General features: G+C 38.4%; 1 protein-coding gene across 12 annotated transcripts; it reads left to right on the forward strand.

Annotated features, from left to right (window-relative positions):
• Positions 1 to 9,939: 9,939 nt before the first annotated feature.
• On the forward strand, positions 9,940 to 16,239 carry LOC104747094 (putative GTP diphosphokinase RSH1, chloroplastic). Of its 12 annotated transcripts, none has more exons than XM_087479501.1 (24): positions 9,940 to 10,532; positions 10,872 to 11,065; positions 11,237 to 11,416; positions 11,504 to 11,569; positions 11,716 to 11,808; positions 11,895 to 12,026; positions 12,114 to 12,215; positions 12,297 to 12,374; positions 12,468 to 12,539; positions 12,715 to 12,822; positions 13,003 to 13,100; positions 13,184 to 13,244; positions 13,356 to 13,418; positions 13,508 to 13,564; positions 13,647 to 13,748; positions 13,873 to 14,031; positions 14,150 to 14,281; positions 14,364 to 14,450; positions 14,544 to 14,615; positions 14,758 to 14,844; positions 14,931 to 15,402; positions 15,490 to 15,551; positions 15,641 to 15,709; positions 15,807 to 16,239. In XM_087479501.1, the coding sequence occupies exons 1-24, from the start codon at positions 10,508 to 10,510 to the stop codon at positions 15,909 to 15,911; spliced, it is 2,676 nt and encodes an 891-aa protein (XP_087335627.1). In that variant the 5' UTR covers positions 9,940 to 10,507; the 3' UTR covers positions 15,912 to 16,239. The 12 variants fall into 12 exon arrangements, 8 of the variants coding, with proteins under 8 accessions (XP_087335627.1, XP_087335624.1, XP_087335639.1 ...); XM_087479498.1 differs by having other exon boundaries at positions 10,098 to 10,532; positions 13,353 to 13,418; XM_087479513.1 differs by having other exon boundaries at positions 10,098 to 10,532; positions 12,473 to 12,539; positions 13,353 to 13,418.
• The last annotated feature ends 36 nt before the right edge of the window (positions 16,240 to 16,275 follow it).

Below are 16,275 nucleotides of genomic sequence, written 5' to 3' on the forward strand. Positions count from 1 at the left end.
TTATAATATAAAATAAGTCAAAATTAGAAAATGGTTTTTTCCAATGTGAAAGTCTATATCTGACTATTAAATAGAGGTAGTGTTAAAGATATTAAAAATTACTTTATTTAAGAGAAGAAATATAATTCAAGTCTAAATATCCAAAACAATTATCCAACTACAAACCATAATTATACAGTCTCAAATACCTCTTTGAAAACAACATTAAGTGTTTTATTCTGCCATTTCCCATATTTATCTGTAATTAATACCTTTAAGCATTTTTTGGTTGTGACTCGAGAGAAGGCAACATAAAGCTGTCCATGTGTGAAAACCGGTTTCGGTAGAAACAATCCAACATGTTCTAGCGTCTGACCTTGACTTTTGTTTATAGTAATTGCAAACTCCACGGTAACAGAAAACTTTCGTCACCTCATACGAAAGGGAAACTTTGCATCAGGTGGACTAACATACATCCTAGAGATAAGTACTTTATCACCAACCTTTTTTCCTGTCATGACTCTTGCTTCGATTATATGATTGGTCATCTGAGTAATAATTAACCTTGTACCGTTACTCAAACCTCCCTTAGGGTCTATATTCCTTAGCAACATGACATGTGCTCCTATTTTCAACGTTAAAGCATAGCTTGACAATCCAGAAACTTGTATATTGTTTAGTAAATCCTAAGTGTAGATCATATTATCATGAGCACTTTTATCTGACGTTTCAATACTATCAAAGTTAAGATATCGTCTCTCCTCACCTGTAAATAAAAAAATAAAGAAGGAATTTTAGATATGTGATATCTTGTTTTTTGTTGGGTTTTAAGCCTTGTTTTTGGTTAGTTTTGTTGCATAATCTTGTCATTCTAGGTTGTTTTAGGAGCATATGCATATAGTGTGCTACCTCTCAGGTTTTTAGAGTAATATCATCACATTTGGAGCATTTGGACTTGTTTTGATGCAAAGAAGCAAAGAAGAGTGAACTGGAGAAGAGGCACTTGATCACCACCATCAGCGGCCAAGACCATCGGCCAAACGGTGGCCGAGTGAAGCAAGCGGTCAAGACCAGCAGCCAAACACAAGCCGATGGAAGAGGAGACGCACTTGATCGCCACCATCAGCGGCCACCTCCCGCGGCCAAACCTTTTCCGCGTGAAGCCAGCGGCCACCTCCCGCGGCCACCTCCCGCGGCCAAACCATGCCTACGTGAAGCCATCGGCCACCTCCCATCAGCCAAACCTTGCTCGCATGAAGCAAGCGGTCAAGACCAGCAGCCAAACAAAAGCCGAAGGAGACGCACTTGATCGCCACCATCAGCGGCCCTCCCGCGGCCAAACCTTTTCTGCGTGAAGCCAGCAACCACCTCCCGCGGCCAAACCATGCTTGCGTGAAGCCATCGGCCACCTCCCATCAGCCAAACCTTGCCCGCGTGAAGCAAGCGGTCAAGACCAGCAGCCAAACAAAAGCTGATGGAACAGGAGACGCACTTGATCGCCACCATCAGCGGCCACCTCCCGCGGCCAAACCTTTTCCACGTGAAGCCAGCGGCCACCTCCCGCGGCCAAACCATGCCCGCGTGAAGCCATCGGCCACCTCCCATCAGCCACCCCCCATCAGCCAAACCTTGCCCGCGTGAAGCCAGCGGCCACCTCCCGCGGCCAAACCATACCGGCGTGAAGCCATCGACCACCTCCCATCAGCCAAACTTTGCCCGCATGAAGCAAGCGGTCAAAACCATCAGCCAAACACTAGCCGAAGGAGACGCACTTGATCGCCACCATCAGCAGCCACCTCCCGCGGCCAAACCTTTTCCGCGTGAAGCCAGCGGCCACCTCCCGTGGCAAAACCATGCCTGCGTGAAGCCATCGGCCACCTCCCATCAGCCAAACCTTGCCTGTATGAAGCAAGCAGTCAAGACCAGCAGCCAAACAAAAGCCGAAGGAGACGCACTTGATCGCCACCATCAGCGGCCCTCCCGCGGCCAAACCTTTTCCGCGTGAAGCCAGCGGCCACCTCCCGCGGCCAAACCATGCTTGCGTGAAGCCATCGGCCACCTCCCATCAGCCAAACCTTGCCCGCATGAAGCAAGCGGTCAAGACCAGCAGCCAAACAAAAGCTGATGGAACAGGAGACGCACTTGATCGCCACCATCAGCCGCCACCTCCCACGGCCAAACATTTTCCACGTGAAGCAAGCGGCCACCTCCCGCGGCCAAACCATGCCCGCGTGAAGCCATCGGCCACCTCCCATCAGCCACCCCCCATCGGCCAAACCTTGCCCGCGTGAAGCCAGCGGCCACCTCCCGCGGCCAAACCATGCCTGCGTGAAGCCATCGGCCACCTCCCATCAGCCAAACTTTGCCCGCATGAAGCAAGCGGTCAAGACCATCAGCCAAACAAAAGCCGAAGGAGACGCACTTGATCGCCACCATCAGCAGCCATCTCCCGCGGCCAAACCTTTTCCGCGTGAAGCCAGCGGCCACCTCCCGCGGCAAAACCATGCCTGCGTGAAGCCATCGACCACCTCCCATCAGCCAAACCTTGCCTGTATGAAGCAAGCAGTCAAGACCAGCAGCCAAACAAAAGCCGAAGGAGACGCACTTGATCGCCAGCATCAGCGGCCCTCCCGCGGCCAAACCTTTTCCGCGTGAAGCCAGCGGCCACCTCCCGCGGCCAAACCATGCCTGCGTGAAGCCATCGGCCACCTCCCATCAGCCAAACCTTGCCCGCGTGAAGCAAGCGGTCAAGACCAGCAGCAAAACAAAAGCTGATGGAACAGGAGACGCACTTGATCGCCACCATCAGCGGCCACCTCCCGCGGCCAAACCTTTTCCACGTGAAGCCAGCGGCCACCTCCCGCGGCCAAACCATGCCCGCGTGAAGCCATCGGCCACCTCCCATCAGCCACCCCCCATCGGCCAAACCTTGCCCGCGTGAAGCCAGCGGCCACCTCCCGCGGCCAAACCATGCCTGCGTGAAGCCAGCGGCCACCTCCCATCAGCCAAACCTTGCCCGCCTGAAGCAAGCGGTCAAGACCATCAGCCAAACAAAAGCCGAAGGAGACGCACTTGATCGCCACCATCAGCAGCCTTCTCCCGTGGCCAAACCTTTTCCGCGTGAAGCCAGCGGCCACCTCCCGCGGCAAAACCATGCCTGCGTGAAGCCATCGGCCACCTCCCATCAGCCAAACCTTGCCTGTATGAAGCAAGCGGTCAAGATCAGCAGCCAAACAAAAGCCGAAGGAGACGCACTTGATCGCCACCATCAGCGGCCCTCCCGCGGCCAAACCTTTTCCGCGTGAAGCCAGTGGCCACCTCCCGCGGCCAAACCATGCCAGCGTGAAGCCATCGGCCACCTCCCATCAGCCAAACCTTGCGCGCGTGAAGCAAGCGGTCAAGACCAGCAGCCAAACAAAAGCTGATGGAACAGGAGACGCACTTGATCGCCACCATCAGCGGCCACCTCTCGCGGCCAAACCTTTTCCACGTGAAGCCAGCGGCCACCTCCCGCGGCCAAACCATTCCCGCGTGAAGCCATCGGCTACCTCCCATCGGCCACCCCCCATCGGCCAAACCTTGCCCGCGTGAAGCCAGCGGCCACCTCCCGCGGCCAAACCATGCCTGCGTGAAGCCATCGGCCACCTCCCATCAGCCAAACCTTGCCCGCACGAAGCAAGCGGTCAAGACCAGCAGCAATACAAAAGCCGAAGGAGACGCACTTGATCGCCACCTCCCGCGGCCAAACCTTTTCCGCGTGAAGCCAGCGGCCACCTCCCGTGGCCAAACCATGCCTGCGTGAAGCCATCGGCCACCTCCCATCAGCCAAACCTTGCCCGCGTGAAGAAAGCAGTCAAGACCAATAGCCAAACAAAAGCTGATGGAACAGGAGACGCACTTGATCGCCACCATCAGCAGCCACCTCCCGCGGCCAAACCTTTTCCACAATTAGCCAGCGGCCACCTCCCATGGCCAAACCATGCCCGCGTGAAGCCATTGGCCACCCCCATCGGCCAAACCTTGCCCGCGTGAAGCCATCGGCCACCTCCCATCGGCCAAACCCTGCCCGCGCGGAGCCGCCAGGCTCCTCACTTGTTTTAGTTTTGATCCGGGTTTAAACCGGTTTGAACTGGATTGACCCGGCTCCCTTTTATCCTTTATCTTATATTCTGTTTAGCAGCCACTTAGGGTTCTTAAGCTTATCTACTCTTGGTTTGTTGAATGATTGAGTTTAGCAGCCACTAAGTTTTTAATAGCAATTTCTCCTTTAAATCTCTTATTATGATTTCACAAAGATCAAACTCTTTCCTTTGTGTGATCATGATGATGAGTGAGTAGATCCTTAAAACTTTGGGCTAGGTAGATTAAGGAGATAGATGATTGATCTTTGATGTCTAAGGCTTTATTTATGTGTTTCCTATCTTGATTAGTGTTAATAATGCTAGATAGCCTTGATCATGCTTGAATCTAGACATTAGGATTTTCATGCCCATAAGGTGTTTGATGAAATTCCCGAACCAAATTAATCAAGAGCTTTGTATTCCTAGCCAATGGAAATTGATGATTAGGGTGCTTAGTGGTATTTAGACTTGTTCTTAATGCATGCTTGCCTTGTGATTGCCTTTGGAAATAGTTGATTATCACTTGATTAGCATAGGAATCTCTATCATGGAAATGAATTGATTTGCATAAGTGTTTTTAGCCATAGGATTGTTCTTGATTGTTGCTTAGACATCTAGGATTGGTTAGCTATCTCCCAAGTCAATTACCTTGCCTAAGGTTCACTTGTTTAATCTTGATTTAAAGTTTGTTGCTAGTTGTGTTATGTTTCTTTGAGTTTGCATTGTTTGAATTGTCTTGTTTTCTTTCTTTGAATCAGTTTGTTAGTTATGATTGTTACAAAAGAACATTTTCCTGTTTAAGAATAGATTAAGCATCTTTGTATATTCTTAGTGAGTTGATTAATGCAAATTGTAGATTGATAATTTAATTGATAGAAAAATACTACATCAATATGTATTTAATATTAGTATTTTTAAAAATTATTACTTCAATATCCATATTCCATATCCTATTTAATTTGCATACCTGGTAGCTTGCTAAGCATAAATTGATTTATCTTATCAACATCACCATTTCTTGGACTTAGAATAGCTCTTTCCCTAAAGAACTTTGGATCAGTTATGCTTGCAAAAATTTTCACTTTAGATTTTTGTAACTATTGCTTGAATAGAATTTCCACTTGTATTCATTAATAAATCATCCGGAATTTCTATCTCCACATCTCTACTATTTGTTTCGTTGATTTTGCCATCCCCGATATCAAAAAGCCACTTTGAAAAAGTGGCGAGAGCACCCGCATCCATACTATTATGTGCCTTGCCAAGTCTCAAATTTTCGGTAAGTTTAAGAACCTTACAACTATTCCAAAGAACAGATGAGTTGATAGATGCTAAAACTGTCGCTACTCTTCCTCCTTCTGTAATAACATGTAGAATCTGTCACACACCTCATGATATCTCGCAAACTCCTATCCAAAGTTTCGTAACAAAGCTTGTTCATCATTGGAGCCTCGTCCCATATTATGAGCTTTGCTTCTCTAATTAAGTCAGCAAGATCAGATTCGGCATCGATCGTACACACAGAATATTCATTAAGATTGATTGGAATACCAAATATTGAATGAGCTGTTCTACCACCTTCCAAAAGTAAAGCAGCTATACCACTTGAAGCAACATTCAGAACAATATTACCTTTAAACCTTATATCAGCACCAAGAATAGTCCACAAGAAAGTTTTCCTACTACCACCAAATCCATGAACAACAAACATACCACCTTTGTCGTGATTCACAGAGTGAATGATTTCTTCATAAACACGTCTTTGCTCCTCAGTTAGCATAGGTAACAACTCATTGTACAATTCTTGTTGTTTATGAGGCTTATATATTCTCTTATCTGTGATAAGCCTATTTACACATGTGTTCATCATACTATTATCTGGTTTAGGAATTTTCTCAACGGCCGTAAGAGACGTCCTATTCGATCGCAACATCAGTTCTATTTCAGTTAAACATATATTTTTTATCTGAACATGTGTCAACATTAGACCTACAACAGTAAAGTTAAACACTTCTTTATAGTTTTGTTTGCGAAAAAATAAATTACATTCAATTAACAAAATAACAATTTGACTTGTGTGGGCAAAAACATTTTAAAAACAATTATTGGCTAAACTTTTTGTGGTCAAATATAACACTAATTCAATTCTTTTATAAATTTGTGTAGGCAAATATATTTTTAAATAATAGTTCAACTTAACAAAATAAAAAGTAAATTAATTATAGGGCTAAAAAGGATTCCAACAAAAATGTAAATAGAAAAGAATTAACTAAAAGAAAAGCTATAATTTAATCTTCAAAAATAGTATTCATTTTGAGAATTTGTTAGAAATGCCCTTTTTGGCATACCATTTTCAAAAAGTCACTTTTTTTGAATATTTTCACTTTTGTCATCTTTTACACAATTTCCCTATGTTAAATTAATTTATAGAATTTGTTTTTTTTTGGTTTGGGTTCCCAATTTACACATTTAGGGTATAGTTTTTAAGGGATAGGGTTTAGTATTTGGAGTTTAGGGTTTATAATTTTGTCATTTTATATACTAAAATGGGGTATTTTTGAAAATGGACACCATCAAATGGTAATTTTTAAAAGTAACATAGAAAAAGGGGTATTTTTGAAAACCCTCCATTTATTTTCCATTTTTTAATAATTTAAAATGGGATAAGATTATTTTATTTCTAAGATTTTCTAATTTTAGTTTAAAAAATAATAATTCGTTTTTTTAAACATTTTATTTTTAAAAGTGAAAGAAAATAATTTGTTAAAATTACTCATATACATATTAATTGTCATGAACTTTTGTCTTATTTAGAATCTTTGTTATTCCTTTTGGTGATAGAATATTCAGCCGGAATAACATGGTTTTTCCAGAGATTTACAGCAACCCTATGAGATTTTGTCGAGATCACAAAAATGTGTCATATCTTCAAATTAAATGGATGTTTGTGGTATATCCTCACGAGATTTTCAGTTCCTTCAATCCAAATCAAACCGTTATAGTTATCTATAGAAGTTTAACATTTTAGAACATATAAATTTTCTTGAAACAAATATTTACAAAAGATTTTATTATTGAATATTTGATTTCTATTTTTTTAATTTTTGTTTAAAAAAAATTAGGGTAAAAAATAAAAGGTCTGTAGAAATTTAATAATTTTAAAAACAGAAATATTCTCAAAGAAATATTTGCAATATTTTGTACAGTATTTATTTTCTTTTACTTTAGTATAATACATTAATTTGCTGTGCACATGTGACTATGCCTTTTTTTTCCGATATATATAGGAACGAAATTTGTAATCCGTATCCACCACATTCCAACATATTTATAATATGACCGCAACTTAGCTTGATTTTATTTTTATTTTGGGTCAAAACCGCAACTTAGCTTGATTTGTGTTTCTTTTATCAACTTTAACCTTACGTATTAAAAATCCCATTTAATTTGGAACTTGTTTGTTCCTCGTTAAATCAGTTACGCATTGAAATTTTGATTGCTTGGTGATATTGTAATGAATGTACTTTATATATATATATATATATATAAATATATATTTATATACATATACGTAATAAATGTTACTTTATATAGGTTCTATCTTAAATAATATTTTGTTAAAATTTGTCAACTTTCAAGTTTTATTTTCTAAATTACGAATGTAAAATAATAAAAATATACAGGCGTTAGCAAATATTTACATAAATGGTGATATTTCTAAAATTACTAATTCTTCTAACTTTTTTTTGTTCATACAAAACTTGCAGAGTAGTTTGCTTCAATTGGTTAACTTGTAATTGTATGCCCTTGTATGTATAGTCGAATAAAAAAAACCATTAACCAAAATGGTACTCCGACACACATATAACATAACTAATCGAAGGACACAAACATTAACTAAAACTTTAACAGGAAACACTGTATTTTTCGTGTTTAAATGAAAAATAATTTTATAAGTGAAACAAAAGATCTTTAGAAATTTAATAATTTTAAAAACAAGAATATTCTCAGAGAAATATTTGCAATATATTTTAGTATTTATTTTCTATTACTTTTAAATTTTAAATAAGATATAAAATTTAGATTTTAGATTTTTTTTATTAAACTAAATGCGAAATTTACAATTTGTAATATAGATTATTTATCCATCTAAAGCAATTTCAAATAAATAATAATTGTAAATTGTTAAAAAAGCTATTCCTAATCTTCCTTAATCTCTTTCTTTCTTGAAAAACCTGAAGATATAAAGTCCTGAATCCAATTAATATTTCTTCCTTCTTCTTTCTATTTTTAAGAGGAAGAATAAATATTAATCACAAATATTTATGAAAAAATATTTAATCTATTTGTAAATGGAAAGAAATCAATTTTTTTAAGAAATTACCATATTTTTTTATGAATAGAATCCACCATAGTTTTTGTCCAACTATAATCATTACAAAAAATATTAGCAACAATATTATTTTTAAAAATTAAGGATTCGGGTTATCAAAATTAATACCTGAATTTCATTATATTCAATTTTGTAGATCCACAATTATGATCAATGATCATCCATGAATTCAACTGAAACAAAAAAAATTATATAATAGGTTACATATAAATACAATTCTAGTTTAAATGTATTTGTAAACAGAACGAAATCCAAGTTCTTAGAAAATTACCATATATTTGTTATAAACAGAATCCATCATAATTTTCTGCAACTATAATCATTACAAAAAAACATTAGCAACAATATTATTTTAAAAAATTAAAGATTCAGATTAGCAAAAATTAATATATGAATTTTATTATATTCAGTTTTGTAGATCCACAATTATGATCAATGATCATCCATAAATTCAACTGAAAAAAAAAATATGTATTAGGTTACATATAAAAGTTTTTCAAATTACTAAACTACAAAAAAAAATATAGAAAATAATAAATATATATGTTTAAACAGATGGAGAAACCACATACAAAGTCTATGATTGCTTGATCTTGCTTTCCAAACAACCACTACAAAAAAAAAAGCATAAAAATTAGAATCTGATGAATCATATAAAATTGTGAAAAGTTGTATTTGCTCATTTGCTTGTAGAATAAAAAATCATCGAATAAAAATATGATCATGTTTAGCCAAGAGAATAAAATTGAATAACAATCACCACTTAAAAAAACACACAATTATTAATAATAATTTACCGAATTGATTATTTTTGCTTGCTTCATCAACTTGTTCGTCCAATCTTGTTTTTGATATACAAAAAAACATCTATGGTCCATGGCAAGTACACCTAAAACACAATCAAACAGAACAAAATGAGTAAAATTTTTGATATGATTCAACATAATAATTAAAAATTATAGCAGCATAAAATTTAATTATGCAAAGCACCAAAGCATATGGATAGTACATCAACATGAAAAAAAAATCAAAATCATACAATAGTAAAGTTGATTCATTAGAACCAATAATACAAAAGAAAAATTATACTCTCAAAACTATATGTTTAGCTTATTGAATCTGATTTCTACTGTTTTGGCTGAGCGTCTATATATATAGCTTAGAAGGAAAATCGTCATAATTATCTTTACCATTTTAATATTTTAAAAAATAGAAATTTTCTTTAAACAAATATTCGTAATATATTGTAATATTTATCTTCTATTTTTTTAAAGAGAGATATTGCATAAATATATTAGATTTCCGATTCTGTAAACAAATTTCGTTTTTTTTTTAATTTTCGTTTTTTAATTTATTTAAAAAAATTAAAACTTAGAAAAAGGGTATAATTGTCCAGTTTTGAATCTCATTAATAGCAAGTTAGTAATCTTAAGTCTGAGGATGAATGTGGTGTGTTTCAGCAACCTAAATAGAGAGTAAAAGCTTGTTCGAAATATTTATAAGGGTATTTTTCATTAAGAGCAAAGGAGGTTAATTTTTGTAAGATTAGCTGTGAGCTCTCTCGACTTCTCCTTTAATATATTAGATCTGTGACCACCACAAGCAAGCACAAGGGAAAAAAAAACAATATCTTTTTTTTTTTTTTTTTTTTTTTTCTGGTTTTTGTATATCGGACGGGCAATTGTGTGGCCAGGGAGGGGCTTACCTGAGGACTCTTTGATATCTCTCTCTCTCTCTCTTCTCTTCTTCCTTCTTCCTCTTCCTCTTCCTCTTCACATCACTGTGTGCGTCTCTCTCTCTCTCTCCTCTCTCCTTCTCTCTCTCTCTCTATTCTATCTTTTCAAATATCTTCCCCTATCCTAATTTTTGAACTCGCCTCTTCTTCCCAAAAAGAGTTTATCATACCAAATCTCCCGTCTCTGCGATTTCGGAGTCTGTAGAATTTTGAAAATTCTTTGTTCGAAATCAATCAAATGGTGGATCGATTTAGTGGGATTGCTTTGCCTCATTAGCAATGACTTCTGCTTCTTCCATGTCCGGTTCGTTTCCTTCTCTTTTTTTACTTTTGTTTCATCCCTTTTCTATTATCCGAATTGGTTTCAAAGAGCAATTGAATTTGGAAAGCTTCTTTGTTTTGTGTATGTGTACGGAGGGAGAAAGTTTGAATTTTTGAGGTGATTAGGTTATATAGACTAGTGGCTTCTTTTGAGTAAGTTCATGTGCCAACTAAACATATCCTACCTTACCTTTGTTGTTGAGGACCAACAGTTACTACTTAAAGAACCTAGCTTTGACTTCATGAATCTACTTTTATCCTCTTTTTTTGGCTGGTTCTGTTTTGGGTTTGCTGATTTGATTATGTGTGTGTGCAAATGCAGTGTCTGTGGAATGTGTGAACATATGTAATCTAACCAAAGGAGAAGGGAATGCAAGAAGCGATTGCAATGCTCTCTCCTGTGCTTGGAAAGCTCCAAGGGCGTTAACTGGGTTTCTAGCTAGCACTGCTCATCCACCTGTTTCTTCTTTGTATTCATGCGGCAGAAATGGAAGAACGACCAGAATGAAATCATCTGTAAGTATAGTACTTTTCTATTGCTTTCTGTTTAGTAGGGTTAAAGATTATCTTTGAATGCATATTTCAAGCTACTGATTTCTTGCATGATCACCTTGTTTATGTTGCCATGTTGGCAGTATTTGCTATCTGTTTTGAGGTTTCTTATGGTAACTCCTTTGGATAATGCAGTGCGCCTGGCAGAGGTATGAATATGAAGTAGGCTTTTCTGAGGCTCCATACTTTGTAAATGTGAGAAATATCTTGAAGTCCAGATTATCTTGTGGAAGTCATAAAAGATGGGAACTTTATTGCGTATCAGCTGAATCTTCTGGTGCATCCGATGATGTTACCGTTGAAACATTGTGGGAGGTACGAATACACTGGCCTCTTCTTTATCATTTGTCACTGTACTAGAATGATACGCTCAATCATTTTAATTAATGGTTATATCTGCAGGACCTTTTCCCATCAATATCTTACTTACCCTGTAAAGAATTAGAATTTGTTCGAAAGGGCCTTAAGGTATGATGATATATAAGTTGCTTTATATTTCTAAGGCTTCTGTCAACAACATTCCTATACGATTTCCCGTTCGACATGTTATTATTGAAGTTTTGTTTCAGTTTTCTGGTATTCATTTCTTAATTCAGTAAGAAAGGTTTGTGCAGTTAGCGTTTGAGGCACATCATGGTCAAAAGAGACGTAGTGGGGAACCATTCATTATACATCCAGTCGCAGTTGCTTGTATCCTTGGGGAACTTGTGAGTTGCATGATACGTCGTTCTGAATATGGATTCACATGAAGATTAGATGGAAAGCTTAATAACTTACTTTTGTACTTGTTTAGGAACTGGATTGGGAGTCTATTGTTGCTGGATTACTCCATGATACAGTTGAAGATACAAATTTCATTACTTTTGAAAAGATAGAAGAAGAGTTTGGTGCAACTGTGCGTCACATTGTAGAAGGGGAGACCAAGGTCTGCCTATGTGTGTTTGCTGAAATATTATTCCACGCTTCCTTTGCCACGAAGTTCAGTATTAATAGAAGCTTTTTTCCCTTTTAGGTGTCAAAACTGGGAAAGTTAAAGTGTAAAACAGATAGTGAATCAATACAAGATGTAAAAGCTGATGATTTGCGGCAGATGTTTTTGGCAATGACGGACGAGGTTTCAATCTCTTAACTTAAGATTCTGTTTCAGTTGGTGCTGTTATATTATACATCAGCAAACCTAACTGCTTCATTCCAGGTCCGCGTCATTATCGTCAAGCTAGCTGACCGGTTGCATAATATGCGAACTCTCTGCCACATGCCTCCGCATAAGCAGGTGATTCCTTTAAGTAATTTAGATTTTTACCAAGCCAGCTCTCAGCTCTATGTTTCATTTAGGATAACTAATGAATTTGTGAGTTTCGTCCAGTCCAGCATTGCAGGGGAGACATTGCAGGTCTTTGCACCTCTAGCGAAATTGCTTGGAATGTATTCCATAAAGGTATAAAACTTTACGTATTGTTTTCGCTTGCTATAATTTCGTATAACAATATTATGCCACGAGGTGCCCATATTTTTTTGTCACATCAGTTAAATTGTTCGTGTGTATATGAAACCTAATTGTCTCAGCTATTGTGTCCTATGGCATTCTGAGTTCTGTGGTGGTTATTTTGCAGTCTGAATTGGAAAATCTATCTTTCATGTACGTTAGTGCTGAGGATTATGATAGAGTCACAAGCAGGATCGCTAACCTCTATAAAGAGCATGAAAAAGAACTCACTGAGGTAATTTCAACAATTATCGTGTCTGAGCTTATACTGCCAAAATATTGGTTTAAAAAGAAAAGGAGCTTAGAGAAGGATGTTGATTATCAACATGCGCGCTCTCTGACCTTCTGAACTGTAAATTCATCTGGGAGTTTATTTATTTCATCTGCATTCACAGAGTCCTACTATGTATCTTAGGCAAACAGAATTTTGGTGAAAAAGATTGAAGATGATCAGTTTCTGGACCTTGTGACTGTGAATACTGATGTTCGATCTGTTTGCAAGGAAACTTACAGGTAAATTCATAAACGACTACTTCATTTTACTATGTAACCTATCCTTTTCTTCAGCATCTGAAGTCTCTTATTTCTACCTGCAGCATATATAAAGCTGCGCTTAAATCGAAAGGATCAATCAATGATTATAACCAGATTGCTCAGGTTTGTGTTGTACTTCCGTCTCCAAGTTGTACCAAAGGTTTCAGAACTTCCATCTGTGAGCTTAATATTATTGTTAACACGCTACTTCTTGTAACTTGATTATTTTAGCAGTTACGGATTGTTGTAAAGCCAAAACCTTCTGTGGGGGTCGGGCCTTTGTGCAGTCCACAACAGGTGAAACCCCAATGAAAAGGAAGTGGGTATCTTTTATTCCGATTTATACTGGTGTGTTACTTAGCTTTCTTGCTCTGTTGTCAATGCAGATATGCTATCACGTTCTTGGGCTAGTCCATGAGATCTGGAAACCTATTCCCCGAACTGTAAGTGCCTGATCTGCTGTACTTTCAAGATAGATTTTCACTACATTATGTCTGCTGAGCATGTCTGACCTTTTTATTACAGGTAAAAGATTACATTGCAACCCCAAAGCCTAATGGCTACCAGAGCCTCCATACTACTGTGATTCCGTTCTTGTACGAGAGTATGTTTCGACTGGAGGTTCAGGTATTTGAGATAGTAATATTTCATCACATTTCGTAGAAAATTCCCAATAACTTGTTTATTTCTTTCTTAGAGAATATTAGGTTCAGGCCGATTTAATTGGGTAAGTCTACATTTTTCTCTGCAGATCAGAACTGAGGAGATGGACTTGATTGCTGAAAGGGGCATTGCTGTTTACTATAATGGCAAGGCTCTTTCTGCTGGATTAGTTGGAAATGCGATTCCTTTAGGTAGAAATTCAAGGGGGAAGACGGGTTGCCTCAACAATGCAGATTTTGCACTCAGGGTATTTACTGACCATACTCAGAAGTAAAAATGCATAGAGACGTGCTAGATGTAGGCAGTGATATTTTCTTTTTTGCCCTTCCCAGTATGATGTTAGTTATGACAGTTTATTATTCCAGGTTGGGTGGCTCAATGCAATAAGGGAATGGCAAGAGGAGTTTGTGGGTAACATGAGCTCTAGAGAATTTGTGGATACCATTACGAGGGATCTTTTAGGTAGTCGTGTGTTTGTATTCACACCTAAAGGAGAGGTAAGAACTACACTTCGATGCCTCATAAACATCATCAAATTCTCTTCGTGTTTACTTAAATGCGTTGGTATTCTATTTGTAGATAAAGAACCTCCCGAAAGGGGCCACCGTTGTTGACTACGCTTATCTGATTCACACGGAAATTGGAAACAAGATGGTAGCAGCGAAGGTATTTTTTTTTCATTCTTGTTGTTCATTCCATGGTATCTTTAAATAACAACTGGACCAGACTTTAAGGATACTTCATGGCTTGACATTGCAGGTCAATGGTAATCTTGTTTCTCCAACGCACGTTCTTGAGAATGCTGAGGTCGTGGAGATTGTCACCTACAACGTTTGTACCTTTTCTCTCATTGTTTTTCATTTCTCCTTTTCTGTTGGTCCTGCGTAGGGAAATTATGTTTGGCTTCATCAGCTCAAGTACCTAGGTTTCACTTTCACGAGCTCTCATGTTTATTATTATTGTCACATCACAGGCCCTCTCAAGTAAATCTGCTTTCCAGAGACATAAACAGTGGTTGCAACATGCCAAAACAAGGAGTGCTAGACACAAGATTATGAGGGTATGTTATTGGAGTTCGCTTACTTTATGCTTATTGGCTTGCTATTACGGTATTACTAAGTCTTCATGTCTCTCCTCTTGTTTTAGTTCCTAAGGGAACAAGCTGCACAATGTGCTGCCGAAATTACGCAAGATCAAGTCAATGACTTTGTGGCAGACTCTGATAGTGATGTGGAAGATCTCACAGAAGATTCAAGCAAGAGCCTACAATGGTGGGAGAAAATCCTCGTCAATGTTAAGCAATTCCAGTCACAAGACAAAAGCAAAGATACATCACAAGAAAAAGGTAGAGATACAACACCCACGTCTCAAAATGGAAGCGTTTGGGTCCCAAAGGTGAATGGAAAACACAACAAAGCAATAAAAAAGTCGAGTTTGGATGAGCCAGAGTTCCTCCTACCAGGAGATGGAATTGCCAAGATTTTTCCTGCTAACATCCCTGCTTATAAAGAAGTGTTGCCTGGCTTAGACAGTTGGCGAGACAGTAAAATTGCCTCATGGCATCATCTCGAAGGTCACTCCATCGAATGGTTATGTGTAGTGTCCATGGATCGCAAAGGTATGTAATGATTGATTTCTTGTTGTCGTGATTGATGATCCCAACAACTCGAAAGGAAAATCAGAACTGTTTGTTACAATTTGGCAGGCATAATCGCAGAGGTTACAACAGTCCTTGCAGCTGAAGGCATCGCAGTATGTTCTTGTGTGGTGCGTGCCTTAATAATATTAATTAACTTACTTCTGAACATTTTATAGTTTCCAACGACTCATCTCACAAGGCTCATGGTTTATTGCAGGCCGAGATTGACAGAGGAAGAGGATTAGCGGTAATGTTGCTTCAAATAGAAGCAAACGTTGAAAGTTTGGTAATATGTCCTTAATGTTCTAAACTCTCTTTTTGTTCTTTTTGGACCTTCGGCTACTAAGCACTAACCCGTGTCTCTGTGGATATGTAACTCCCAGGTTAGTGTTTGCGCTAAGGTGGATCTAATCTTGGGTGTGTTGGGATGGTCGAGTGGTTGTAGCTGGCCAAAATCAACAGATAATGCTCAAGTTCTTGAGTGTTAAAGCCAAAGGACTCACACGTTCTTGGCCGTGAAGTTTTGTCATGTTCACTGGAAAAATAAGCAAACTGAAGAAGAGAGAGTCTGGTTGCTCCAAGTAGAGGTAGAGAGCCCTTATAATATTCTTGAAAATATATATCATTTTGTTTCGAAAAAAAAAACAAGAAAAAAGAGAGTCAAATTCTTTTAGATGTGTTATGTTCAATAAATCAAGGTCATTGTATATAAAGACCAAAAGAGTGAGATGAACATACGATGTAATATGTAGATACTCCTGTAAAACCTATACTTGCACATAGAAGAAGATAAAAAAACGGATGCATTTCCCATAACGGATTGTATATTTTGTACGTAATTTTTGTTTTCTT

This window comes from Camelina sativa, chromosome 2, assembly GCF_030686135.1.
Source record: "Camelina sativa cultivar CO46 ecotype springtype chromosome 2, ASM3068613v1".
In the NCBI taxonomy this organism is placed as follows: domain Eukaryota; kingdom Viridiplantae; phylum Streptophyta; class Magnoliopsida; order Brassicales; family Brassicaceae; genus Camelina; species Camelina sativa.

What these genes read in the sequence shown, in the direction of transcription:
- LOC104747094 (XM_087479498.1), top strand. Translation starts at nt 10,508, where the DNA reads ATGACTTCTGCTTCTTCCATGTCCG. An exon ending in GTTTGCAAGGAAACTTACAG is followed by an intron (nt 13,101 to 13,183) that starts GTAAATTCATAA and finishes TTCTACCTGCAG; the next exon opens with CATATATAAAGCTGCGCTTA. An exon ending in ATGCAGATTTTGCACTCAGG is followed by an intron (nt 14,032 to 14,149) that starts GTATTTACTGAC and finishes TTATTATTCCAG; the next exon opens with GTTGGGTGGCTCAATGCAAT.